Below are 25,102 nucleotides of genomic sequence, written 5' to 3'. Positions count from 1 at the left end.
AGTGTGTACACCATTACTTGGTCATGAACTGAAATTTCTATTCCCATGCTTCATGTTAGTCTTACTAGCCAGAATACATTGTGTGATTAAAATGTGTTTGCAGATTGTCAGAAAAATCAAACTTCTTGCACTTGAGATTCATTACCTATTCGTGAAAATGAAACAGTGCTTAATAACTACTCTCAAGAGTGTGTAAAAATCATTGTAGCTCATGTAGTGTCTAGGTTATGTGAAAACTGGGCATTTCCTAGAAGCTGCAACAACTTTAATATTGCACTACCCAGACACTCTTGCTACTGATATGCTATCATTGTTCTCCTATTCCACTGACTTTCTAAACACAGTTTGCTGAATTTTACTGTTTTTCAGGAGATGACCCATTCATGGCCTCCACCACTGTCAGCTATTCACACACCAGGAAAGGCAGAGCAAAGCAAGTTTCCCTTCCCAAATAAGGTAAGATGTGCAGCATCATGTGGAACCATTCCTCCTGCACCCCACAATGTGTCCTACACAAGCCCTGACTGAGTGTGTGAGGTCTCTGACCTGAGGTTGATGCCCTGTTGATGATCTTCTCTGTATGTGTGTGCCAGTATTCCCTGCTTTTCCCTGCTTACAGCCTCAGGAAGACTACACACTCTTGTTTGCGTATCTCTTGGCAGCAGAACTGATTCTGATGTGTGGGTCATGGATTCCTCCACCACAAGGCAAAACCTCAGGTGTCTGGGATGTCCAGTTGTGGTGCTTTCTGTGGGCACCTGCTGAGGCTCCTGCCTCAGGGCACATACGGCTGCGGAGAGTCAGGAAGCTCCCCCTTGCACCCATTGCTCCTGCGTCATTTGGCTTCACTTGCACACATCTCCTGCCACCAACCTGACTTCAAAGGGCAACTTCATTAGAAGGGCAGGCAGCCCAGTGCTGTGATGCCCACAGGGGCCACGGAAGCATTTGCTGGGGAACTGTTTGATTCCCTCAAGGGACCAAAGCCCCTGGTCCTGCTGATGGTCCCTCAAAACTAGCTCCACTGTTGTTGTGTATCCCAGGGAGGGTACAGTGTAGCATAAGAAAGCTCATCAGCACAAGCTTGGGGAAACCACATTATTTATGCATGGTAAGACAGGAGGGAATTAAGTCAGCTATCCTGTGCAAGAGCCAGTAAATTTCACACTGTATCACCATATACATTTTAGATGTCACAAGCATATTTCATGAAGTGTTCAAGCTTGAAAGATGATACTGATGATGTTTATAGTCTTTCTCCTGTTAATGCATGTTCCTTTGGCAACTTTTAAGTCCATTCTGCAAAGTTTAGTCCAGGGAATAATTGTAGCCACAGAGCCAAGAAAACTTCATTTGCCTACAGTAAAACAGCTTTTCCGTGGACGAGTGTCATGATTTTGAAGTATCAGGGGTGTAACCCAAAATATCTCTGTCATGTTATGAAAGAAAAAGAAGGAAATAACTCACAATTTGATCGTTGAAGGCAGACAGATGACTAAAGATGTTAGGCAGGCTAGAGGCTTGTTAAGTTAGGGTAAGTCCAGTAGGAGATAGATGGATCAGCAGCTCACAAGCAAGTGAAATGCCAGATGGGGTGACAAAGTGAAGCAGTGCTTGCAACTCTGCAGTTTCTGACACAATTACCACCACATGATGTGCTTTCATGGCATATGTGCAGATGTGCATAAGCAAGGTGCATACACATACCTGTCAGAGTATGTGTGTGGCCATCGTGAATGCACTGCCTCACAACTGAATGTGTTGTATATGATGTGTATATGACATCCTATATGATAAATATAGGAATAGGAGAACCACAGATGAGAGAGCAAAAATATGTGAATAATGCTTGATAATTGACTTTCTCATATTCTATCTGCCTGTTCATCCATCTCGCTGGGAAATTTTCTATATTGCAGAGCCATTTCAGAGATCTACCATTAATTTTTAAAGCTGGTTTTTAAGGTGGTTTCCTTTTCTCTTACCAAAGTAGAATTTTTTTTTTTTTTTTTAAGGTTAGGATGGACAAGATTTCATTTAGCAGTATATAGGCATACTTTTGTACATATAATAACATCAGAACTGTATTGCGGTCTGCATGGTCTGCATAGTCTGAAATTAGAGTGCTTTGTGTGAAATGGGAAGAAGTACCTTAAAAAACTCATCAGAGTCCTGGAATAATCCTGTATTACTGACCATAGACTATGTTAATTCTAGACACCATTTCTATTTTAAAATATTTTAAAATGTAAAAGTTAGTCTGTGGTTTAGTCTGAACCTGCAGTCATGGATTTTAGAAGGCATCTGCTTTTCAGGGTCCAAAATGCAAAGAATGGTTTCCTAATTTTTCAAACCATGTTTTTGAAACCTTCACAACCTAATTATTGCTTTTCACAAAGCGTGGTGTAAAATCTTTATTGGGCTTCATAGGGGATGTCTCCATAGCTCTTAAGAAGCTCTCCCATAGGTAAACTACATAGCTGTCCCAACTTTTTAAAACTTGAGGACTACACCAAACTGTTGTGTATCTCGCATTATTCAGATGAATGGGCCTGTCAGTTAAGTAGTGACCAAGGCCAACAAAGAGGCTGAAAGGCTAAATTTGGGGCATCAGCTTTATCTCTTAGTTCCAAGCCGTGCATGGTAACATTAATTCCTTTTCAGTTTTAATGTCAGTATTGAGAGATCAGTTCTATTCATTTGCAATGACTGTTCCAGCAAGAGAAGCAAGTAGACTGCAATCCCTTTTAACAGAAGACAATTTCTAAGCATAAAGATACTCATCATTTTGGGAATGGGAAGAAAAGAAGCCTTTAGGATTCCTACCCTGTTGCAAGGGTGCAAATCATAATTACTTTTCTGTCCATAAAAACTGAGTGTCAGCATCATTAGTTCACATACATGCCACACTGCTTTTAACCTGCAACTCAAGTAATTAGCGATTTGATAGCTTGACACTTGAAATTTATTAATTAGGCTATTAAAGTTGCCAAGGCCACAGCAACTGTAGCTAGACTGGTTTTGAAATCAGTCTAGTAATAAGGGCTAAATAACTGAGATTTATATATCACAAATATAACAGAATTGCACATTTGAAACAGCACGAGTAGATGTATCCATCATTATAACTATATGCTGATTTCATGGAGGGGATGTATGTGCATATGCTGCACTTCGGTATGAAATCAGACCTCACTAATGTGGGCGGTCTGCATTGATTCACAAGAATGGAAGGAGAGTCCGGGTCAGGTTTGACACGTGTGGCAGTGCCCAATAGGTTTCCAAGTACACCGCTGCTGGAAAAATACCATTAGGGAACTGTCCTTTATGTAATGGAGGGCATAAAGTTACTTCTCATCCTTAACTTTGAGTTTTCTTTCTCTCTGGAATTAATCTGTACTCTTGAATTTACTACGAATGGGCAATGACAGTCTCTTTATTTCTTGTTTTCCAAGCTTAAGGAAAATTGAATCAGTGTGTGATGTGACCGGCTGTGTGTGCTTTCCTTTCTCCTATCTTTGCCACACTTCGTTATGTACAAATGATCAGGCATTTCATGATTGTAATTTTATTAAAAGCCTCTTAACAAATAAACTTTAGATGAATAATTAAATTTGTAAATAAGAGCTCACTTGATGCTTCTGCAAATGAGCTTTCATGTTCAGGTATTAGTTCTCTTGTGCAGGAAAAAATGCTGTTAATTCTACTGACTGCTTTGCTCTCTTTCTTCATTTTTACTGTGATTTCATGTCTTGAAAGTTTGATCAGATGTTTGATTTCTGGTTATGTATATGTGATATTATGGGATCAGCCATCATTTTGTTATTTGAGAAATAATTTGTCCACTTGAGGAGAACTGGTGCCTTGTCACAAAGCTACTGGGTGATTATTCTCAGCAGAAGCTAAGTTATCATAGTGATGTTGTTCTTTACATGCCCAACTATTTTACTTTTTCCTTTCTTGTTGATTTTAACAAACCAGAGCAAATACACTGGACAATAATCTTCAGAAATGAAAATTTCAGCTTTTTAGTAACATACTTTTTCTACCTTACTGGGAGCATTCTATATTTCTCTATGAGATGTTTGTGTTAGCCTTTATAATTCAGGTTAATTTGTTGAGAATCAACAAATTTTAAAGAATCAGTTAAAAGGAAATGTGAAAATGTGTACAGTGTACATGTTTTACTGATGTTAAATTTTCGATAATGCACAGCCAATGGCAGAGTTAAGATACTGTGCTAGGCAGTTAAAGGGGAGGTTAATGAAAATGTGGAAGAGTAAGCAAGATCCTTGTTTAGAAGTTTCAAACACATTTACAAATATGAGGGTGAACATGTTCTAATAGTCTACATTTATTGGGAATGTGGCAGGATACAAGAATAGCATTTAAATTCAAGTGTACATACCATTATATCACCACTGCAAACTGATCTTGACTTTTTAAGATTACAGTCAGGAAAAAACAGCCTTTAATTTCTCTTCGTCAGAAACATTCACAAAAAACTGGCTCAATTTGTCAAAAGTGCACAGTTTCACATTACTGAGATATGATTCTTGGCATGTGAAACATGGTACAGATTTTCTCATGTTGCAGTAGAAGGTAGAAATTCTTAGGGCTTGCCCAAAAATTTGATGTCTCGCATTACAGGTGTGTAGGATGGAAGTGAGTTGCTGATGTGTATTGTAGTATTAAAATTACAGATCAAAGCCACGCAGTCTGGAGAGCCTTGACTCCAGAGCAAATTGTACAGATCGAGGGGTTTTGATCAGCTGAGCTCTCGAGACCCCAGAGCCTGCAGTCCACCCAGTGTCTGTTTAGAGAGGCCAAGAAGCTCTTGGGACTCAAGCCCCTGAGGTGTGCTCCTGAGGGACTTAGCAGCATAATCTCAGCTGGTCAAGTCAGAGCATTCTTGAGCTTTCAGGGGACTTGCAATTCCTTTCTTGATGATCTGTGTGTTTGGCTCATCACTCGGCCTCTGAGGACCAGGGATCTGGTCCAGAGTCCATTTCCTCACCAAAAATGACCACATGTGTTGCTGTGGGTGCCTGGCCTCTATGAGTAGTCTTAGCTGCAGTTATAACTGCAGCATGTATAGAAGGTGTTAGTCCTCTGTGTGTCTCGGTTATTCAGAAGCAGAGTTATATACAGGATACCTTCCCTGCTGTCATCCATAGCAAAGTATTCTTTTTTCCCTTAATTTCAGTATCTTTTTGTTATCATTTATATTTGTATTCCCTTCTATTTATAGGCTTCTTTTATGTTTTATGAATGCAAACAAATTCTGCAAGTAAAACACAGTGAGAGAACATTTGTACATGGGGATAAAAAGGCCTGATTTATTGCACCATATTCACAGATATTGCTGTTGTCATACAAGGTTGACCTTGTAATCTCAGGGACCCGGAACTAGTCCGTATTTCCATTGTCTGATGCTGTCAATGCCAACATGAGAAAAAGAAAGACCAGCTGTGCTACCACCTCAGGAATCCAATGGTCCATGAAACAATATTGGTCTTCCCTCTGTCTTCTCATCTAAACCTGTAGAAGATAATAGACAAGCTTTGGCTGATCAATAAATGAATAGTGAGCAGGGGGGTCGTAATTGCTATAAAAGGAATTGCACTATTAAAAGGTTGTTGCGAGATAAGTTTACAAGCCTTAGAATTAATGGATTTTCCACGAAATATTGGATTTATTCTTGTAATTGAAAATTACTTTGAAACCAAATGAACAATCATCAGTGCTGTTTGTACTGTTAAGGTAATGTCCAAACAAGTATTGCAGCTAAAAAATGCTGTAAAATAACACACCTTACCTTTTTTTCTTGTATTATTGTAGGAGTCACAACAGGGATCTACAGGACACAGCAATACAAGTAAGTATCAACTCATTTTCTGGCTACATTTGGAGGGGGGTTAACAGTGACTATGAAAAAGAAGCAACTGATGAGCAAGGGACCAGTAGCAGACTGGGACAGTGCAGAGCCTCAGCAGGTAGTACTCAGCTGTGTGGCAGAATGTGGAGAACCAAATTGAAGAGTAACCATCAAAATGTCAAATCTTTTGGTGGCCTGGGAAGAACAAAAAGTATTAATTTTGTTATGGCCATTTCATTATGTAAATAAGAAAGACTGAAAGGGCAAAAGAGTGTCTTTTTTTGGAAAGCCAGAAAAGAGCTGACCTAGTTGCAGGCCCAGATCCAGACTGACAGAAAATTCTGCAAGACTTGTTATCATTTATCTTTCATAGGCAATGGTGTATTTTGTGGCCATTGCACAGTAATAAGCTACATAAATCTTGCCAAACTAACACCAAATAATGTTTTGAAGACCACATAGCCATGGGTCTTTTGGCTAGCACTGTGGGTAGGGAAGCGATATTTGCTTGTTTAGCTCATGGTCAGGGCTTTTCAGTGGACTCCAGTTTACAAATCATGGTGCAGATCAGCAGCATTTTAATTACATTTAGTTACGGTAAAAAACTTAGCAGCTGTATTGAAAGGGAAGATTGAATTGTTCTGCAAAACAAAATATTAATCCTCTCCCCTGACACCTCTGACGGTTGTTGATGTTGTCTTGCATATTAAAAATACATGATCCTATCCTGCTCTCCACATAAAATGATTGCAACCAAAGGAATTATTTTGCTAGCTTCCTGACCTGTCAGCCAACACAGAGCACTGTTTGCAAATTGCAGGGCTGTGACTGAAGACGAAAAGTGCCCTGAGCTGGTAGCTAGGGCTTTGAAAGGGTCTAGTCACTCACTGCGTGAGGGAAAAGACATCCAGAGAGACAAGGCTGGGAGACGGAGGCTTTTAAAACCGTGTGGCTCTTCACTGGGGAAAGGTCGGCATGCAGAAGGCAATGTTGTGAAGAAACATGCAGTGGTGTCACTTAATTGCTGGCATTGGTTTGATATCAGTTCAAGTACCAGCACTAAGGAAGTAATAAAAGGCAAAGGGGATGAGGTTCTGTCAGAAAATAATGAATACAGTAATGAGAGAAGGAAGCACAAAAGAGCCATAACAGAGAGGGCTATGCAAACACAGGCAGAGGCACAAGCACGACAAACACACCAGCTGAGCTGAGGGCTTTGCAGTGACATCAGAGGCCACAGTACTTGGTCAGCTTTGGTCATAGCTGAGTAGTTCCTTCTTTCAGCAACTGAATAAAATGGGTTATTCTGCAGATTTAGTGAAACTCACTTTCCTACGGACTATGCAAGTGACCCCACATCCTTAAAAGTTTCCCCTGCTCTTTACTCCAATGGTCTCTGACTCCATTTCACTTCCAATTCCCCCATTTGCCCTCCCACACCATAGTACCTCCAGCTGCTTATCTCCTCACTCATCCTGTTTAGCAAAATCAGCATATATTTGCACCTGGGCAGAAGCCAGACTTGATACTACTGACTGGCTGATGGGTAACCAAACCAAAGAATAGCTGAACCAATGCAGAAATGTTTTATTCATAGGTAGCAAAAGTTTGGGTCGCTGTCGAATACCCAGACGCTTTTCCTAATATCACAGAGAGATATAGATTTTACCAGTCCTGTGTGTCAAACTTAAAGGAAATTCGGGGAAAAAAATTATTCAGATGCATGGTGGGTTTACCCTTACCAGGTGTCCACCAAAGCTACTCTATCTTTCTCCTCCTCACTTGGACACAGGAGAGAAAAGACAACAAAAGGCTCGTGGGTAGAGGTAAGGGCAGGGAGAGATCACTCACCAGTTACCATCATGGGCAAAACAGACTCAACTCAAGGAAATTAATTTAACTGATTACCAGTCAAATCAGAGTAAGACAATGAGAAATAAAATCAAAGCTTAAAGGCACCTTCCCCCCACCCATGCCTTCTTCCTGGGCTCAACTTCACTCCCAAATTTTCTGCCTCCTCCCCACCACCAGTGTAAGGGGAATTGAGGATGGGGGCTGCAATCAGTTCATCATACCTTGTCTCTGACACTCCTTGATCCTCAGGGGGAGCATTCCTCACCCTCTTCTCCTGCTCCAGCATGGAGTGTCTCCCATGGGAGATGATCCTCCACAAACTCCTCCAACATTAGTCCTTCCCACGGGCTTCAGTTCTCATGAACTGCTCCAGTGTGGGTCCCTTTCACAGGGTGCAGTCCTTCAGGAACAGACTGCTCCACTGTGGGCCCCCTGGGGTCATAAGTCTTGCCAGCAAACCTGCTCCAGCACAGGCTCCTCTCTCCACGGGTCCACAGGTCCTTCAAGGAGCCTGCTCCAGTGCAGGTGTCCCACGCTGTCACAGCCTCCTTTGTGCATCCACCTGCTTCAGCACAGGGTCCCCCATTGGTTGTAGGTGGATCTTTGCTCTACCATGAACCTCCATGGGCTGCAGGGGAACAGGCTGCCTCACCGTGGTTTTCACCATAGGCTGTAGGGGAACCTGTGCTGCGGCACCTGGAGCACCTCCTTACCCTCTTTCTTCACTGACCTCAGTGTCTGCAGAGCTGTTTCTTCCCATAATCTCACTTCTGTCTCTGGCTGCAGTTGCTTTTGTGCAGCATCTTTCCCCTTTCTTAAATCTGTTATCCCAGAGGCGCTACCACTGTAGCTGATGGGCTTGGCCTTGGCCTTGGCCAGCAGCAGGTCTGTCTTGGAGCTGGTCGGCACTGTCTCCAGCAGACACAGGGGAAGCTTCTGAGAGCTTCTCACAGAAACCTCCCCGTTACCAAAACCTTGCCACCCAAACCCAGTACAGGATGTGAGGAAATACTAGCAAATTACTCTGTGAGAAAGAATTCTAATGATCTATGTACTGTGTTATCCAAATGCACATCTTCAGAGTCCTAATTAGCTGTTATTTCCCATTGCACCGTGTCTTCTTTGGAGTGGCTCTTGAGCCTGTCATTTGCAATGGTTTTACTGCAGCTGCCAACATTGTCTTTCTCATGGATAATATTTGCATTTCTGTTACCCTTCCCCCACAAGGAAATCTAAGCATTTAAGAACCCATAATGGTTGAAGTTATACAACCCCATCACAATAAATATTATTTATCCCTGTTACTCAGAAAGGGAAACATGACCTGGTTAGGTTGAGTGATTCACCAAAATTCCAACTCAGAGGAGAGAGGTCCTTTTCTGGCCACCCACTATTCAGCAGGGAAATCTTACTGAAGTTCATTTGAATGTTATTTTGAAATTTGAGAAATCTGGACACATACCTTCTGCTTGTATCTAAAAATGTTAGGAAAGAAGTTGCGTGAGATGAGGTAGAAACTAGCCAAGAACTCCCAGCTTTGTGGGTAAGGGTCTGTGGACTAATTGTTTCTACTGTGTGTTTTCTGGAGGCGTGTGTGCACATACACCCTCCGACACACAGACACTCTGGTTTCAGGAGACATGCACAGCACTTAGCACCTGAAATAAGGTGTGCTAACAGCAATCCCATAGCAAGGTGGGGAGCATGTTCTTTGTCAATTCCAAAAAGACTAAGAAAAACAAAGGATGACACTACTGGCCCAGAAGAAGAAGCCAGAAGAATCTAGAGAAGATTCAGCAATTTGGCGAATGCCAGTCTCCCACAGTGGTACCTGCATGCATTTGACAGGTTATATAAAAATGAAGAGCAAATCCTAGTCTGGCCAAGACTAAGTATAAAAAAGCCAAGTTGTTGTGACAGGTAATTCTCCTTTACATATGCTTGTCCAAAAAAAAAAAAAAAATTGTACTATACCTGTGACATTCAACTATACTTAAGCTTTAAATATTTTTAAAATTTCTAAGATTCAATTAAGTGAGAATAAAATAAAGAATTAATGGCCAGATTTTCTACTCTGAGAGGCTGGACTGATGAGTTTCTAGTGTCTGTAACAGGCTTCGTCCTTGCCTTCCACACAGAAGTATGTTAAGTGACAATTAGCATAAAAGCAGTTACAAATGCTTATTGTAGGGTAATTCATTAATATCCAGCTTGGCTAAATCACAGAGATTTCCTTTCCTATTTCCTCATAGTATATATGCTGTTTCCCTTGTTGCTGCATTAACATATATTGCTGAAAGTAGAACTAATGTGAACTCTGCTGGCAGAGCACTCAGGAATCCATATTCCCTCTCACACTCAAACAAACCAGTGTTCATGGTAATAATTCATCACTTAGAAAAAGCCCAAGTTACAAATAGAAAATCTTTGAATATATGCCAACTGTTTCTGTTGGTTTCTTGTTCCAAATTACCATAATGCAGATGAGCTCCAGTGCTCCAGGCGTCCTAAGGCTGACATATACTGTAGCAACAGCTTTCTAGCTAGCAAGTTTATCATTTGGATATACTTTCTGAGGTCTCTGCTAAAAGTGAGATTGTGGAGTGGATGTATTCTGTCCCATGCAGATGCCCCACTCATGCCTAAATTTTAGGTGCCTTTAGCTGTCCTCTTGCAGTAAGTGCTCAGCTTCCCTGGAGGCCCACAGAGGCATCAGTGGCTTTGAAGTCATCCAGAGCTTTCCCCATCCTGTTCAATAAAGTTTAGGCACCTCAGCTGGGTAGACACAAACCCTTCCTGAAGGGGGGAGGACAAGATCTAAAAGTATTTGCAATACTCAGAACCTCGTCTACAAGACACCTGCTTCCAGAAGGTCACTGTCTAGACTAAGTGCTTCAGCTTCTTTCTGTACAGCAGTGGAAGAACATTGGTAGCAAAATCTGCCTCTTCTGAAGGCAACAGGAAGTTTTCCAGAGGTGCCCCTTACAGCCATTGCTGTATGGAAACTGAAGGTGAGGACTTTGTCAGCAGCAAATGGATGATGCATAATGCTCATGTGCGTGGACTAGATCGACCAGGAGTTGATGCAAAACCCACTCAATTCAATGAGCAGAAAATCGGGCAACACCACAACACCCTGGCCAAAATAAGCATTTCTCGCATTTTTTTCAGAAGGCACAGGTGGATTGTGGTTTAACAAAGCTCATTAAAAGGTAATGGAGAAAAACACGTCCATCAGTAAACCAGTCACATTCAACCTCTGTGCCTCCTTGTCTGCTAGGCAACATAAACTCATGTGTAGACAGCTATTAGCATCCAGTGACACACAAGAGGAGCAGCAGCTGCACAGTCGCCAGGTCCAGAATTCAAGGTGATTCAAGTGGAGTGGCATAACCTGTACATCCATGGTAGAGCTAAACAGAAATCTTACAATGAAGTGCAGCTTTCTTGGGTTACTGAGAGAACATTAAATACAAAAAACAACATCAGCCTTCCTGTGTTTTTTTGATGGGGGGTGGGGGGTAGAAAGGAGGGAGAAGGATTTGGCCTGACTTAGCAGAAGCAGTACCACCTCCTCAGCCAGCAGCCTGCCTCCCCCTGTCTGTGCTATGTAACTAGCTTGTGTTGGGCAGATATATAATTTTGGACCCGGTATGGGGGTCATAACAAGCCAACATGCCAGGACACATGTGAGTCATAAGGAAATGCGAAGAGGCATCCCTTGGGCCTCTGATACTTCTCAAGCCTTTGGGTACCTCACCTCTCTGACACTGAGTGCCTTTGCCAAAATGCACAACATGGCAAAGAGAGCTTCCCCAGCCCCTGACTTACAGGTGTGAAAGAACACATCCTTAATCTGTCAAAATGAATGTGAACCAAAATATCCATTGGCAGATTTGTGCCCTAATCACTGCCTTACTATCTCCTGCTGATACTGTTTTGCTTTGTATGAAATAATTACTGTTCCTGGAGCAGGGTTTTGGAGCAAGCGTGTGTTGTATGGAGTACACTCTCAGTAGCAGAACTGTAGGGCCCTAGAGAAATCCTTTCCTTTGCTCCAGGGTCCGGTGTCCCCAGTAAATTCTGTGGCCTCTAAGCAGCCTCTCTTGTGGAGCTTCTCTGCCTGACATTTAGAGAGTACATGTATCAGGAACAAGAAAAGTTAAGTCAGGATTGACCCACCGCTAGCAAATGCTCCAGCAGTGCCCCTGCAGCCCTGTGGTTGCCTCCACAGCCATCTGTCTGTGTGTGTGTGGCAAGAGTGGTCAGCGTTAGCAATGAATAAAGCAATGGCATGTCACATCTGAGCAGTTTCCATATTGACCCATTTCTGATGTCATTTTCTTCTTCTCTTTTAAAGGAAAAACTGATGTAGAGCCAAAGAGCCCAGAGAAAAGTGCAACCCATACATCGTAAGTCACGTTTGCGTTTAAAATTGGAGAAGACAGCTGTGTTTTTATCAGATTTGTTTGGAAAAATAGAATTTGTTTGTTTTCATTAAGATAAAGCTCTTTCACTGATGCTTTTCTTAAACCGGCTTTTTAGATAATGACTAAACATTAATTATTCCTATAACTTTTGCATGCTAGTAAGTCAGAGATCTTTGCAAGTGAAATGGCTCCATATCACACTGAATAGATATGAGATTATTTTTGTGGGTGTGTGAGGCTGGCCTTTACAACCTTACTTCAACATTACCTTAATGCTGCTGGAGTTTGTCACACTTGCTAAAAAACATTATGTCACATATGCCTTTGATGTACTGATGTAATTTTAAAAGACTGCAGTCTGTAGCTTCACCTCTGAATTACTTGAAATCCAATTACAGTTATCTCTGGTCTCTCACGATTTTGTTGATGTTTTTGAATTAACAAAAGAAGTCGAGAAATAGATGGGAACAGGCACTTGTAATATATCAGTGTTCACCTTCACTCTAGTGCAACAATAGAAGCTTTTACCATTTTTAACTCTAGTATACAAAAGACTGAATTGTTTTGCCAACATAAACCAGTCTATGAAACAGATGGGCTGCAAGTTAAAAAAAAAAAAATGGCATCAGTCTTCCAAACTGAGCGAGATAAGTGAATTCTTTTAATAACTACCAGGCAGGAGCATTATGAATTTCTGCAATACCATTCACCTTTTTAATCCCATTTGAGGGAGGGAAGTTCTTGTAACAGGCAGTCATGTGAATTTTAGAGTGCATCTGGCCCATAATTTATGTATTCTGATTCCTGTTATTTAAATTCAGAGCATTATATCATGTAAATCTCATAAGGTATCACCATTTGTTACATGGCCAAAAGTATTCACAGAAGGAGGTACAATAACAGTGATTTATTCTGGGATGTTTTGATTTTTGCTGCAAATACGCATTAAAAAAATCTTCTGAAAATGAATATAGAAAAAGATTTGACACGGTGTAAGAAATGGCTTGTCCTGCAGATTGTGTTGTGGAATGTAATTATAGTATGCGAGCATATTTAGCCAAACTTATTAAATGAATTAAGCATTAGCAGCCTTATGCCTTCTGATAGTATGATTGCTGGGAATGGTTAAAGAATGATTCCAATAATTATCATTTTTTAAAATAATATCGCAGTAAGGACCAAAAGAAGAAGGGTTTTAATGCCATCTGGAGGTATTTTTGAGAAATGAACACATTTATTTTTGCTCATATTTAGCAATATGTAAAACATAAGCTGTCCTCCAAAGTGTTTTTTTTTCCTAGGTAGACAGTATTTCATTGACGAGGAATGTTCCTTTCTGCTCTTTCATCGGATCCTATACAATCTCTGAACCCACCATAGTGGTATCTCTGAAACCAAAATATGAGTTCAGAGATACACCTCATTATGGTTACAAATTTGGTTTGAGACTACATACTGTGTCATATGGTGGGCTGTATTAGATAGAACAGACCTCAGAATCTGGTCTAGTGTGAACGGTTCCTTGCCTAATAAGAGATAGTACAACCTTGGGAAACTGTGCTGTCTACCAGATATAGTATATTTATAATGCTTATCTTTAAATTGTTACTATATTCAAAGGCTATTCTACAGCATACATTGATTTCCAGAACAACTTTTAGAGGTAGAAACAACTGGTTACTGTTGATAAATGACTGAATTCAAGAAGCAGAGGCCCTTCTAGTTATAGAAATTATGTGGAAAAGGAGACAGAAGAGAGAGAGGAGATGAGAGGAAGGGAACCAGTAGGTGCTGTGCCGAAAGAGGAGGAAGAAAATGAGAGGGGGATACAGCTAAGAATAGAAAAAAGAATTGCAAACATCACATTTTCGGAAAGAGTTACAAAAGTGAGAACTGTAAAAGAGAAAACCAGAGGTCAAACACTGAAAACAAGAAGGAAGAGTGATACAAGTAAAAGCCATTAACAAACTAAAATGTATGTGTTACTCAGTAGAGGGCTGGATCCATGAGCATTATAAATGAAGGCAAGTAACTCATGTTGATATGTAGGCACACAGCGATGCCTCAGTTCTCTTTATGCTACCCTGCTGTTGGCCTTCCACAGGTTTCTTCTCTTTTCCACCTTCTTCTAGGACAGGCTTTTATCCCTGGTATCTCAGGCAGTCATGGATAGAGACTTTCTCTGAACTTTTCGGGGTGTAGCAACTCGCAGCTGTGTACACGACGCACAGGCAGAGGGACCTGCAGTGCAGGCACACACATATGTGAGTGTGTGTGCTCAGTTTGTCCACGGTATGGGATGTAATCTTCCCTTGCACACATGAAAGGCTATGCCATTGTGCAGCTGGATGAGAGGTCCAGCAGTGCCCAGCTAGGAGCTGCAGGGGTGTGCAAGGAGACATGAATGCTGCCAGGGGTCCCTGTGGGTAGAAAAGCCTGCATCTTCTTGCGAAGTGTCACTCCCCTGAGTGTCAAAGGAGTCCACTTGGAATGTCCTGGTAGGGGTGCTAAAAAGGAACAATATTGATGTAGGAAAGATGGCACGTTCAGGCCTGACCAGCAGAATCTGTGAATTCATTTCACTGTGAATCAGTATTTCCCTGTGAAAATGGAACAAACAGCAACAAAAAAATCCCACGAAGTAAGTCATGTTTGCCTAGAGGAAAATAACAGAGAAGACGGGGAGAAGTAAATTAATGTTTCTTTCTTGAAAATGTCTTTTTTATTTTCCTCAGGCATGTTACAAGCCACACACTCAAGCCAGGTTTATATGACTCAATGGCAGTTAATTCATCCCTGGTGCAGATATACTACCTCCATCCAAACATTATTTATGCAGCTTCAAAGGACAGGTTGATTACCCTCCTGAATCAGGCAGTGAGGCATTTGTGCACCAAGCATGTACATGATGTCTCCGCTTCAAGACATTCCTCAGGCCTTGTCCACTGGTCTCCAGGTCCTCAAAAACAAACAACTCTGAGACCTGCAGCACCAGGGGCTGAAGGTGCTACCTGTAAGCTCCCAAATTACAGAAACCTAGAGTGCAGGACATGTGGTGGGCTGTTCAGAGGGGTTTGGGTACAGTAATCATTCACAATGGCATTATGCATAGGGTTTTTTTCTCTATTTGCATTAACTCCCTAGAAAGACTTGGTATGACACAGCTCTCCACTGATAATAATATTAAACATTAAAAAACTAGTATGCATTAGATGATGCACATTAATTGATGCAGCATCCTAATGTGGCAGCTAAATAAGGGCAGTTATTACAATGCTAAGGATAACTGAGATGGATTTAGAAGAATGAGACCGATGAGAAAGCAGGAAGGAAATCTAAGCAGAGCTGTATCGTTTTGCACAGTATTCCTGTGGCCTTCACCACCTCAGCATGCACAATAATCACTGAGATGGCACTGAAGAATTGTAATAAAAGATACAAAGGTGTTAAGCTGTCTGGAGTCTTCCCCAGTTGATTCATGTTCCTTGTAATTGTCACGTTCCTTGTAATTGAATGCTTTTAAAGCCATGAGAACTGTGGATTTGAAGGGGTTTTGTTGTTGTTGTACTCAATATATATAGTTCTTTATGGGTCATATGGTTACAGCTGCAATGGGAATTTCTAAACTTTTAGGACTGCTAAGAAATATCCAGCACTGTTTTGTTCTTCTGCTTTTATGATAAGAGGGTCAATTTTCAAGGGTCAAAGAAGTTTCATAGTTTTTGTTAAAAACATCTAATTTTTGTTAAAATCCTCCCCCCACCTCCGGTTTTACCAGTTTTAGTCTGCAGGGCTGTATTAAGGAGTGGGGAATGGATAGAGAGCTCTTTGTTTGGTTCTTTAATATTTGAATTTATAGAATTTTATTCTTTCTTTGACAAAAACTGTGTCCTTTCATTAAGCTTTGGATTGTTGCAACTAAAACTTTTAATTTTATAAAACTTGTGTGCAAGGCAAAGTGATTCCAAGCAGTACACGTTTCCGAGGACCTTGCAGTGCCACAGAAACTCCTCCATGCGTGAGGGGTCTGGGATCTTCCATCCTCCCACATGCAAAATATGACAATAATTAAAAAATGGCATGCATGCACAAAGCACTTAGCATGACTCCTGCTCTTGGAATGACTTTCGATGTCTGTTGAGATGTTCTTCAGTACCTTTGTGTTTGTAAATGATTTCCAGTTCAGACTACCCAAGGTTAATCATGCCTGACTGTGATTCACTGTTATGCATTTACCTCGACATTTCTAGTGCACTTACTTAATGATATCAGGGCTAGCAACTAGATACCTCAGTGCTGTCTCTTTATTAACCCTCCCACAATTGTTTTCATGCTGAGCTGCTCCAGATTTTTCCCTCCCTTTCTACAAGAGAATTAACCAAGATTGAGGGAGGCTTTTATAATTTATGGCAGTTATGCAGGTCTTATCCTTTGCTAATATTCTCTGAGAATCACAACGACCACACTGTGTGTGTGTGTGTGTGTGTGTGTGTTGGCTTGTTTGCTTTTGCCAGGCAGAAATAGATGTTGGCTCTGTTCCTTCCCTGCATTGGTCCCCAGCATCACTTGCAGAATTGCTCAGGGGGATCTTCATTAACTACTAAATGCAGCAGCTTCCAAGCTGCCCATTTGCAGACACCTGTTTATTGTTCTCACCACCCTGATTCTTCTTCAGGAATGAAATAGGAAGTGGCTGTTGTTCTTGCTTGATGTGACACATCTGTAGTGGTGTAAGCTGTCGCCTGTTGGTTCTTTCTTCCTCTCCCCTGTGTTGCCCCTTATATCTTCAGAGTGACTCATGGATAAACAGCCAAAAACTCCTGATGGTTTTCCCTTCTGCAAGTGGGAAGACTGAGGCAGAGGGGCTACAAGGTGCCTCCAGAGACCAGAGAGAACCAGTCCCAAATGGAGGCAATGAGCTTGAGTGAGTGTTTTCAGCACTCTGTCTCCCACCCTTAGACCCCATGGAGCTTGGCCTCTCACATCTGGCTGACGTGGGGTCTTGACCTTAAGTCTTTCAGGCAACAGCTTAGCTCAGTTGATTAGAGCATGGTGATAATAACATCAAGGTTGTGGGTTTGATCCCTTTATGGGCCATTCACTTAAGAATTGGATTTGATGATCCTTGTAGGTCCCTTCCAACTCAGAATATTGTGTGATATGAACTCGGGAGTCTTACTGTGATGTGAACTGCAACCTGGTGGAACACTGGAAGGAAGAGTAGCCTTAATCTCACTTGACCTCACTGAAAGGACCTGTGCAAGTTATTTTAAGTTAACCTTGGCTTTTCCCCATCTAAAATAATTAGACCACCATGAAGACTATCTTACTAATATTTGTACAAAGTGTTGAAAAATGTAATATTCTGTAAAAAAGGCTGAGGATTACTCACCCAAAACAGTAAAGGAAATGAGTAGTGGTTTAAGTTTTCAAAGACAAACTTGGGTAGGAAGTGGTAAATGTCCTGAGAAGTGCCAAGTGTAAGGAGAAAGCTGTAGCAGAAGCTGCTGTCTCTCCCATGTGCCCACAGACCTGGTGTGCAGGGGCAGCTCCTGACCCATCACCTATCCCCACAGTGTTTCAATCTTGGGAGAAGGGTCATACAATTTAAATTAGAAGGATTTGGCTTTTGTCTTGCTGAACTGGAGGGAGGGATGGCAAATAGGGAAGGGACAAAGCATTCAAGCTGCAGAGGAAAAAATCCCTCCAGCGGTACATCTTCAATATCCTTCTCTTTGTTTGCCAAAAGGACCGTGATGGTTCAAGTCAATTGAACCAGAAAATAGCCAACAGATGGGTTTAGAGGACAATGGAAAGGGCGAAATCCGTGCTAATGAGGAAATCGGTTCCGAAAAAAGGGCTGCCCAAACTTTCATGGGATGTAATCCACTTTTTAGCTCTCAGATTAAGATACCAGGGCAACTTCCCAGTCTTCCACAGCTCAGGCTGTGGGCATTTTAGGTGACAAGGACATTTCCAGAAGACACATCAACCAATGATTTTGTGAAACCTCTTTTAGTAATTCCATAGGCTTTACTGAGGGGCTGTCATGGAGCATATCAACCGCTCATGAGCCACAGATGATCCTGCTCTGCTGAGAAGCACAACTTCCAAGGGATGTTAACCAGTATGAAATGGCATATTTTATGTTAATTTTTGAAATTTTTTGTTTCTGAAAACATCAGTGTGTCAATAACTGAATGTACATCTGTGATGTTTCTGAGAGAAGTTGTGCAATCCATGATTAAAGAAAAAAAAAAAGGAAAAAAACTCCTTAGCATGATGAATGAAGGCAGTGTTTTTTCAGAGCGATGGAGGTCTTGAAAACTGTAGAAGTGAAAGTCTGGTGTTTATCCATCAACTAAGTCGCTGGCAGAAGAAGAAGGCTGGCTTCATTGCACTATTCCACCTGTTTACTTGAGCCTTGGCTTGCCGAGCTAACCCCTAACACTGCCAGACTGTCACTCTGCTCAACCAGTCCAGCGAAAACAGATAAAATTTTAAAACACCCTACTGAGCTCTCACAGTCCCATGAAAAAGTTCGTTTTTCTGCCCTGTCCCCTGAAGAATTACCTTCAGTCCATGTACAGGGTGTTTCTCTGCGTATTTAATATATAGACTGTTAAAAAATATTATTCCACCATAACTTCTCATTCACAGAAACAAAATGATTTCACCTGTTGGATGCATCAGAGCCACTGTGGTATTGTCAAAATACTGATGTGAACTTTTCCTGCCAATTCCTAACCTTTTCTGAGCACAGATTTTTTGAGTTTACAGTGTACAATGCTGCTGATAGTTCACAGAAAACCCCATTGTAAGTTGATACCAAGATGTCTGTTTTCTTCAAATGCTATAAAGACATTTCCTTGGAAGACATTTGCTCACACAGATCTTTATTGAATCTGTCTTTAAAGTTTACAAAGTTAAGGAGGAAGAATAAATTTTATATTATTCGTCTTTTTTTTTTTTTGCCATGTAAAAAATATAGACACATAGCAGTCAAAGATGATACAAGTAAAAAAAAAATCTCTAAAGTCGTATAAAAATATCTTAAAAACATGATCTCCCTGAAAGCAGATGACATGGAGCTGATTTGTTCAGTTTAGAAAGAAAACACCTGGAAGCCCAATCTGACCTTAATTGCAGCTGTGGTTTTCCTGGGACAAAATTTAGCTTCTGTTGATTTCAAGTCAGATCATAAAAAGCATTATCTGAGATGTCAACAGAAATGGGGATAGGTGAATGCTAAATAAAAGTACTACTGAGTCTTGTTTGACTTAGATGGGATGAGACAGGGCTTTCACTGTCCTATTTTTAAATTCTATCCCTCTCTTTTACCAGATATAACCAATAGCTTGAGTTAACCACCCTTATTGCTCTATGCAGAGTTTTATTTACCAAGTACCCTTGATATAGGCCCACCTTCACCTTTACTATCTTCCTGTACTCTGCACACTGTAGGAAAAATAATTAGCCGTGGGAAGCTGTCCTCGTTTTGATGCCACCCTTGGCTCAAAGCTGAAGGGGAAGGTTTTATGCAAGAGGAACCTTCATTCTGAAACAGCAGCTTTTTGTCCCATTGGAAAACTTACTATATTGATGGGCGTTATTTCTAATTTTATAGCAAGTCAAAAAATGCTTCTGTATCACCAGTGTTCACTTAATGTCGTTTAGAATAAAGCTGACTAATTTAACTGGCTAAAATATCATCATGCTTGAGGAAATGTTTTCCTGTATTGCACTGAAAGCATATTATTTTTCTCTTAGGCACTGTTTTCCTTGGACTTTGTCATTTGTAAGGGACTAATTAGGAATTTCATATGGATTATATATTAGTTTAGAATACAGTGGTTAAAGAGAGGTTGCCAGGAAAATGGGGAGATGCAAATACCTGGGAAGAAGGCTGTTTCACTGGAAATGCCTTCAGGAAGGTAGAGACCATCGACCCCGCTACGTATTTTTTCTCTGAAGAAAATGATAAATGGAAGCTCAGCGTCTCACACATTGGGGTTGTGGTGTGCATGGTGGTGTTTTTTGCTGGGCTAGAATTCCTGGTTGCCAGGGTAACACATTTTGGAAATCTCTGCCCTGGGCGAAAGCGGCTGCAACTTGAAACCCGTCAGGGCTGATGCTTGGCGGGGGCACCACCACTGCTGGGTGCAGGGGGCTGCTGGCTTCCCCCCGGGGTTTTGGAGAGGGAAACAAAAACAAAGTGGGTCCAAAAGAAGAGAAAAGCGACTGGGAGCATTTGATACTTCCAGGGTGTCGTAACTTGATTTTTTTCTCCACACTATGCCCTGTCAGCCTCATCCCAGGGCTGAATCCCTGGGTGATGGGAAGAGGAGAGGTGTGTGTGTGCCTGGAGGGTGGGGAGAGGAGGAGGGCGAGAGGGGGAGAAAGAGAGATATAGGGTTCTGGCCACCTGCCAAGAGAAATAACTAACATTTTGCAAAAGAGAAATCCTAAGACTGAGGTCATAGTGTGGAAAAAGTCTGTTTCACAGACTCTTGAGCCCGAAGAGAAGCCAAGTTTTTTTAGGGTTATTTTTTGTGAGGGAATTTTTTTGTTTTAGTTTTGAGTTTTTGTGGTTTGGGGTTTTTTTGTTGGGTTTGTTGGGGGTTTTTTGGGTTTTTTTTATTATTTTTTTTTATTCAGGCATCCTATTAACATTTGAACACTAAAGCTTATCCAGGAATGGAAAGATTTGGGAATTTGAAGTGCCTTAGTTTTCTACTTTCATGATGCACAGATAAATTTTTTTAATAACAAGAAAGTCAGATTTTGAATGAGAAGCTCCCTCATTTTGATGTTAACTTTTTTTATGACTATGAAGACCAAATTAAGGGAATCTAAACAAACGTCTATTTCTCCTAAAGAGTGACCAACTCGAAAAAAAGAGACTTTTCAAACTTGGTGGACAACTTTTTATTTGCCATGCAAAATACAAAAAGATACTGAAACCTGAAATGATGATGAATTTTCCTGTGTGGAAAAGCCCTACTCTTCAGCCATGAATAACTATGATTTTTTTTAACCTTTATAGTGGCAGGCTGGCAGTTTCATGAAAAATTACTTTTCATACCTAACTAAACAAATTATTGAAGTTCTTCTGCCTTAATCTACGGATTTGGATTAAAAGTCAGAGTGTGGATATTTTTTAACTGGGGAAAAATAACTCCTTGGATTTGTTAGGATGTTATTGCAAGCAAGTTTTCTGGTCTTTGATTTGCTAAGCTACAACTGGAGTCTGTCTTCCTCAGGGTAAGAATATTTCCACATTATCGTTTCACCTGTGGTATTTTAAAAGGGAGAATATTATATCTCAGCGTGTATCTTGGCTTTTTTGCATTCTGTTCTTTGTTTAGCATGCAGACAAGCTTCATCTCCCCAAAGAGATGTGGAATATATTTATCAGCAATTTAGAATTGATGATAGATTTGACAAGCAAGCAGGGTGACACACTGAAGCTATCAAAGCTGGAGATGAAGCAGGACAAAGGTTTGGATTGGGTATATTGTTCCTGAGATTCAAAAGGGTTATACTTACTGATCATTGCAAAAGCAGGGCAATTCTGCCACTGACTTACGAAGAAAAAAGCTAAATTTTTCCAAAGGAAAAAACCCAACCACACGGTTTGATTGGCCCACAGACCTTTTATGGCAAAATAGTGCAATTACAGCTGGCATTTCTGCATGCTGATTTTTATTAGCTTTGTAAGATATTTTGTCAGGATTCATTTGTTCTGATTCCCCCTTTCATGACATAAACTGTAAGCAATTGTCAGCAGAGAGAAGGCATCTCTCGACATATTTCTTCAGAGATACACTCCAGAAGGTGTGATAGATCAGGCATACTAAATTAAAACAGAACTGATCTGTTACCTGATAAACATGTGGACTTACTGTGTATTTAATTGCATTAGAATTTAGTGCAATTACAGGTGCAAATCCTGTACATTCACATCAGCTTTCCTACTATCAAAGCAAAGACAAATCAGAACAAATAATCTCTTAAAAGTATTTAGCAGCATGATACAGACAAAGGATAAGCAAATTACCCTTTTGTACCTGGTTTGATGAGCAATTTTTGTGGCATTTATAGCGAGGGGGTAGAGGGGGCCTTCTGGTCTGAAGTCCCCTAGGGAGATGAGGCAGGCAACCCAGATGTGCAGCCCGTCTTGATGTACTTCAGATGGACGCCAAATACAGCAGAGAGCGAGGAGAAGGTCTGAGGTTGGAAACCCCAGAACATCACAGAACATAAACTCAAAAATAATTTGTCATCACTCTGGTCTATACCGGTTTTAACTGCTGGACTTAAGAAAAAACGAACATTCCTGCTCACATAAAATCCACATGTGTTCCCTGTAACTTATACAAAAAATGTAATATGAGACACAAACTCAAATACTTGCAATCACTGTAAGCACCAGCAGTTTCTGTAGACTTCTGTGAAAGGAAACGGATAAAGTCTTCTGCCGCAAACTGCTGAAAAATCCTGGGTCTTCCTCTGCCACAGAGCAAGGTTTTGATCTCATAAATAATTATAGACAAGCATGATGCCTTCCAGCAGGACTTCTTTCGTCATTATTGTTTGAAAGACCAAGAATTCCTGTGGGTGCCTAGAGTGGTGCTTAAGCTGTGCTGTCCGTGTCCAGTTCAGTTAAAAAATGTTTCCCCAAGAGCGGCATGCCTTACTGTGAGCAGTCTCAGTAAAGCAGGATGACTTGTGTGTGTTGGAAAGTGACTGCACATGAAAAGACTGAAGGGGGAAAAAAAGAAGAACCCGTGTTTGTCAGGGTGGAGGTCTGCTTTTTCTCCACATCCCTCACAGCTGCCATTAGCCCACTGACCATCTGATCCCGCAGCACAGTAATCCCAGCACAGCTCCTGGTGAGTGAGCAGTCCTGCAGAGAGGCCAGGAGAGGAACAGTCAGCTCAGGAGGGATGCCCTTTCCTCCCCTGAAGAGGTTTATTCTTTCAGGCTTTGTATTCAAGAGAAAGAAACCTCTCCCTGAGCCTTTTCTGTGGGTTTCACTACTGTCTAAGAGTGGCTGGCTGATGCCACTCTTCAGCAAGCGTGCTTCTGTAAGGAGCCCTGCAGCACCCACAGCTGCCTCCTGTGACCAGTGCTGAGTAGGCGGGAGTCAGGACCAAATTTCCAGCTCTGAAGCCTGGGAAACAGTGGAATAAAGAGACAAAAGGGAAGATCAGAGGTATAGTAAAAGAAGATTTGTCAGCCAGGATTTTAGGAGCTCCATTACTCTATATAATACATAATACTAAATAAATACAAAGACATATATAATGCATAAACAATGAGAGATGGGCACAAAGCTGGATGCTAAAGTTAGGTTTGTAGAAGGACCTGTAATATCAGTATTATTCCCAATTAGCATATATTTCCTTCAGACAACAGTAATTGGACAACTTAATAACCATCATCTCCAGGAATTGTGGAAAGATTATAAAAAGCAACAGCCCTCCTTTTAAAATTATTTTGATTTATTTTTATCTAATAGAAATGGCCAGGTATATCTTTAGCATGATCCCATTTGGCTCAATGACATTGCAGAGCTATGAATTCACTATGAGAAGAACAAGTCTTTCTGTGCGCTGAAGAACATAAAAGCCTTGGTGCCTAGCTGGAAAGCAAATACCTCTTGCTCAAGCCGCTTATGTTTTCCTACTTGAGAGAAATTAAAATCTCATCTTATTTCTTTGCATGCACTTGTCATCCACTCAGAGTTTTATCCAAATAAATCTCTGGTTCTTCTCAAAGAATATCTTCTGTATGAGTTGTATTAGCTTTAAACTCACCAAGAACAGCGTAGTCCAGGCTGAACACACTTCCATCAGGGAAGGCACTGTATAAATCCTATCCTACAGTTCTGCAGCTCAGTTAATTCAGTATTTGATGTCCTAAGAAGCTGCTGCCTCCCAAAGACAAGGACAAGAAGCCTCCAGACCCTGTTCCCGTCTTTGGCCACCAGGCACAGTGACGTTCAGAGACTTTCCACCCATCACACCATGTTACACAACTCTTCCTCTTTCCCCAGCCCACAGCATTGATGAAATTAAATAGCACAAAAAATTAACCCCACTGTTGTTGTAATGCAGATGGGTAATGTGTGGCCTCATTTGCTGCTACAGGGGAACGTGTTTGCTGCTTTGGTAGTGGGGGCTCTGTGGATGGGGCAGAAGGGATCCCAGTAGCACAAACCTGGGGAGCACTTCTGAAGCCTCACATCCTTACCCACTCTCCAGGTATCCTTGGATACCTTAGATCCAATGCTTAGGATGATCTCTGATATGTCTTTCCCTGTCTTGTTACCTGCTGTCTATCCCCTGCCATTCAGCAGTCCTCATTTTCTTTCCTTCCTTTTTCTTTCTTGCTGCATGCTCTTTGCTGTTCTCCTACCATCCCAGTCCTGGTTTCATCACCTGCAGCCTCATTTCTTACTGTTTTTCACTTCTGCTGGCCCTTCCCTTTCCACTTTTTCTGCACAAGACATGTCTCCACATCTCCTGAAAAACAGAGGAGAAATAAAGTGATATATGTAACAAGGGATACACAAATACACCCTCAGTAGCTCAGGTTTCTGGATTAGTGCATGTTGTTTTCTCTCCTTTCTCTTTCTCCCTTGATTTCTCCATCATGTCATCTTTGCTTCATGGTAAAGAATAACTTATAACTCTTTTGTCAGGTGCCCAGGTATTGCCCCAATCTTCCTTTGAGGCACATAGCTTTCCATTCCTTCTCTTTTAAAAATTACACAAGAAAAAAAATTAAAATAAGAGAGAGAGATTAATATGGAGAAAAGTTTTACTTAGCTACAAAGTGTTTTCCTTTTATAACTTTGGGCATGATTGACAGATAGGTTTATTTAATCAAATTGCCTTTTCTGAGACTGTATTATTTAATGAGCGAGTTCTTT

The 25,102-nt window shown here is 41.1% G+C and overlaps 1 protein-coding gene across 4 annotated transcripts in view; it reads left to right on the top strand.

Moving 5' to 3' along the window:
• The window catches only part of AFF3 (ALF transcription elongation factor 3), a 320,625-nt gene that overhangs the window by 187,960 nt on the left and 107,563 nt on the right, over positions 1-25,102 (top strand). For all 4 annotated transcript variants that reach the window (XM_050331225.1, XM_050331226.1, XM_050331224.1 and 1 more), the window contains 3 exons: positions 370-456; positions 5,842-5,878; positions 12,093-12,144. In XM_050331225.1, the coding sequence (XP_050187182.1) occupies positions 370-456; positions 5,842-5,878; positions 12,093-12,144 (176 nt within the window). The remainder of the gene's footprint in view (positions 1-369; positions 457-5,841; positions 5,879-12,092; positions 12,145-25,102) is intronic.

The sequence above is a fragment of the Myiozetetes cayanensis genome, unplaced genomic scaffold, assembly GCF_022539395.1.
Source record: "Myiozetetes cayanensis isolate MyiCay16 unplaced genomic scaffold, myiCay2020 scf5-8, whole genome shotgun sequence".
Classification (NCBI taxonomy): domain Eukaryota; kingdom Metazoa; phylum Chordata; class Aves; order Passeriformes; family Tyrannidae; genus Myiozetetes; species Myiozetetes cayanensis.
The sequence above is the reverse complement of the archived record's forward strand: the minus strand, read 5'-3'. Positions and strand labels throughout refer to the sequence as shown.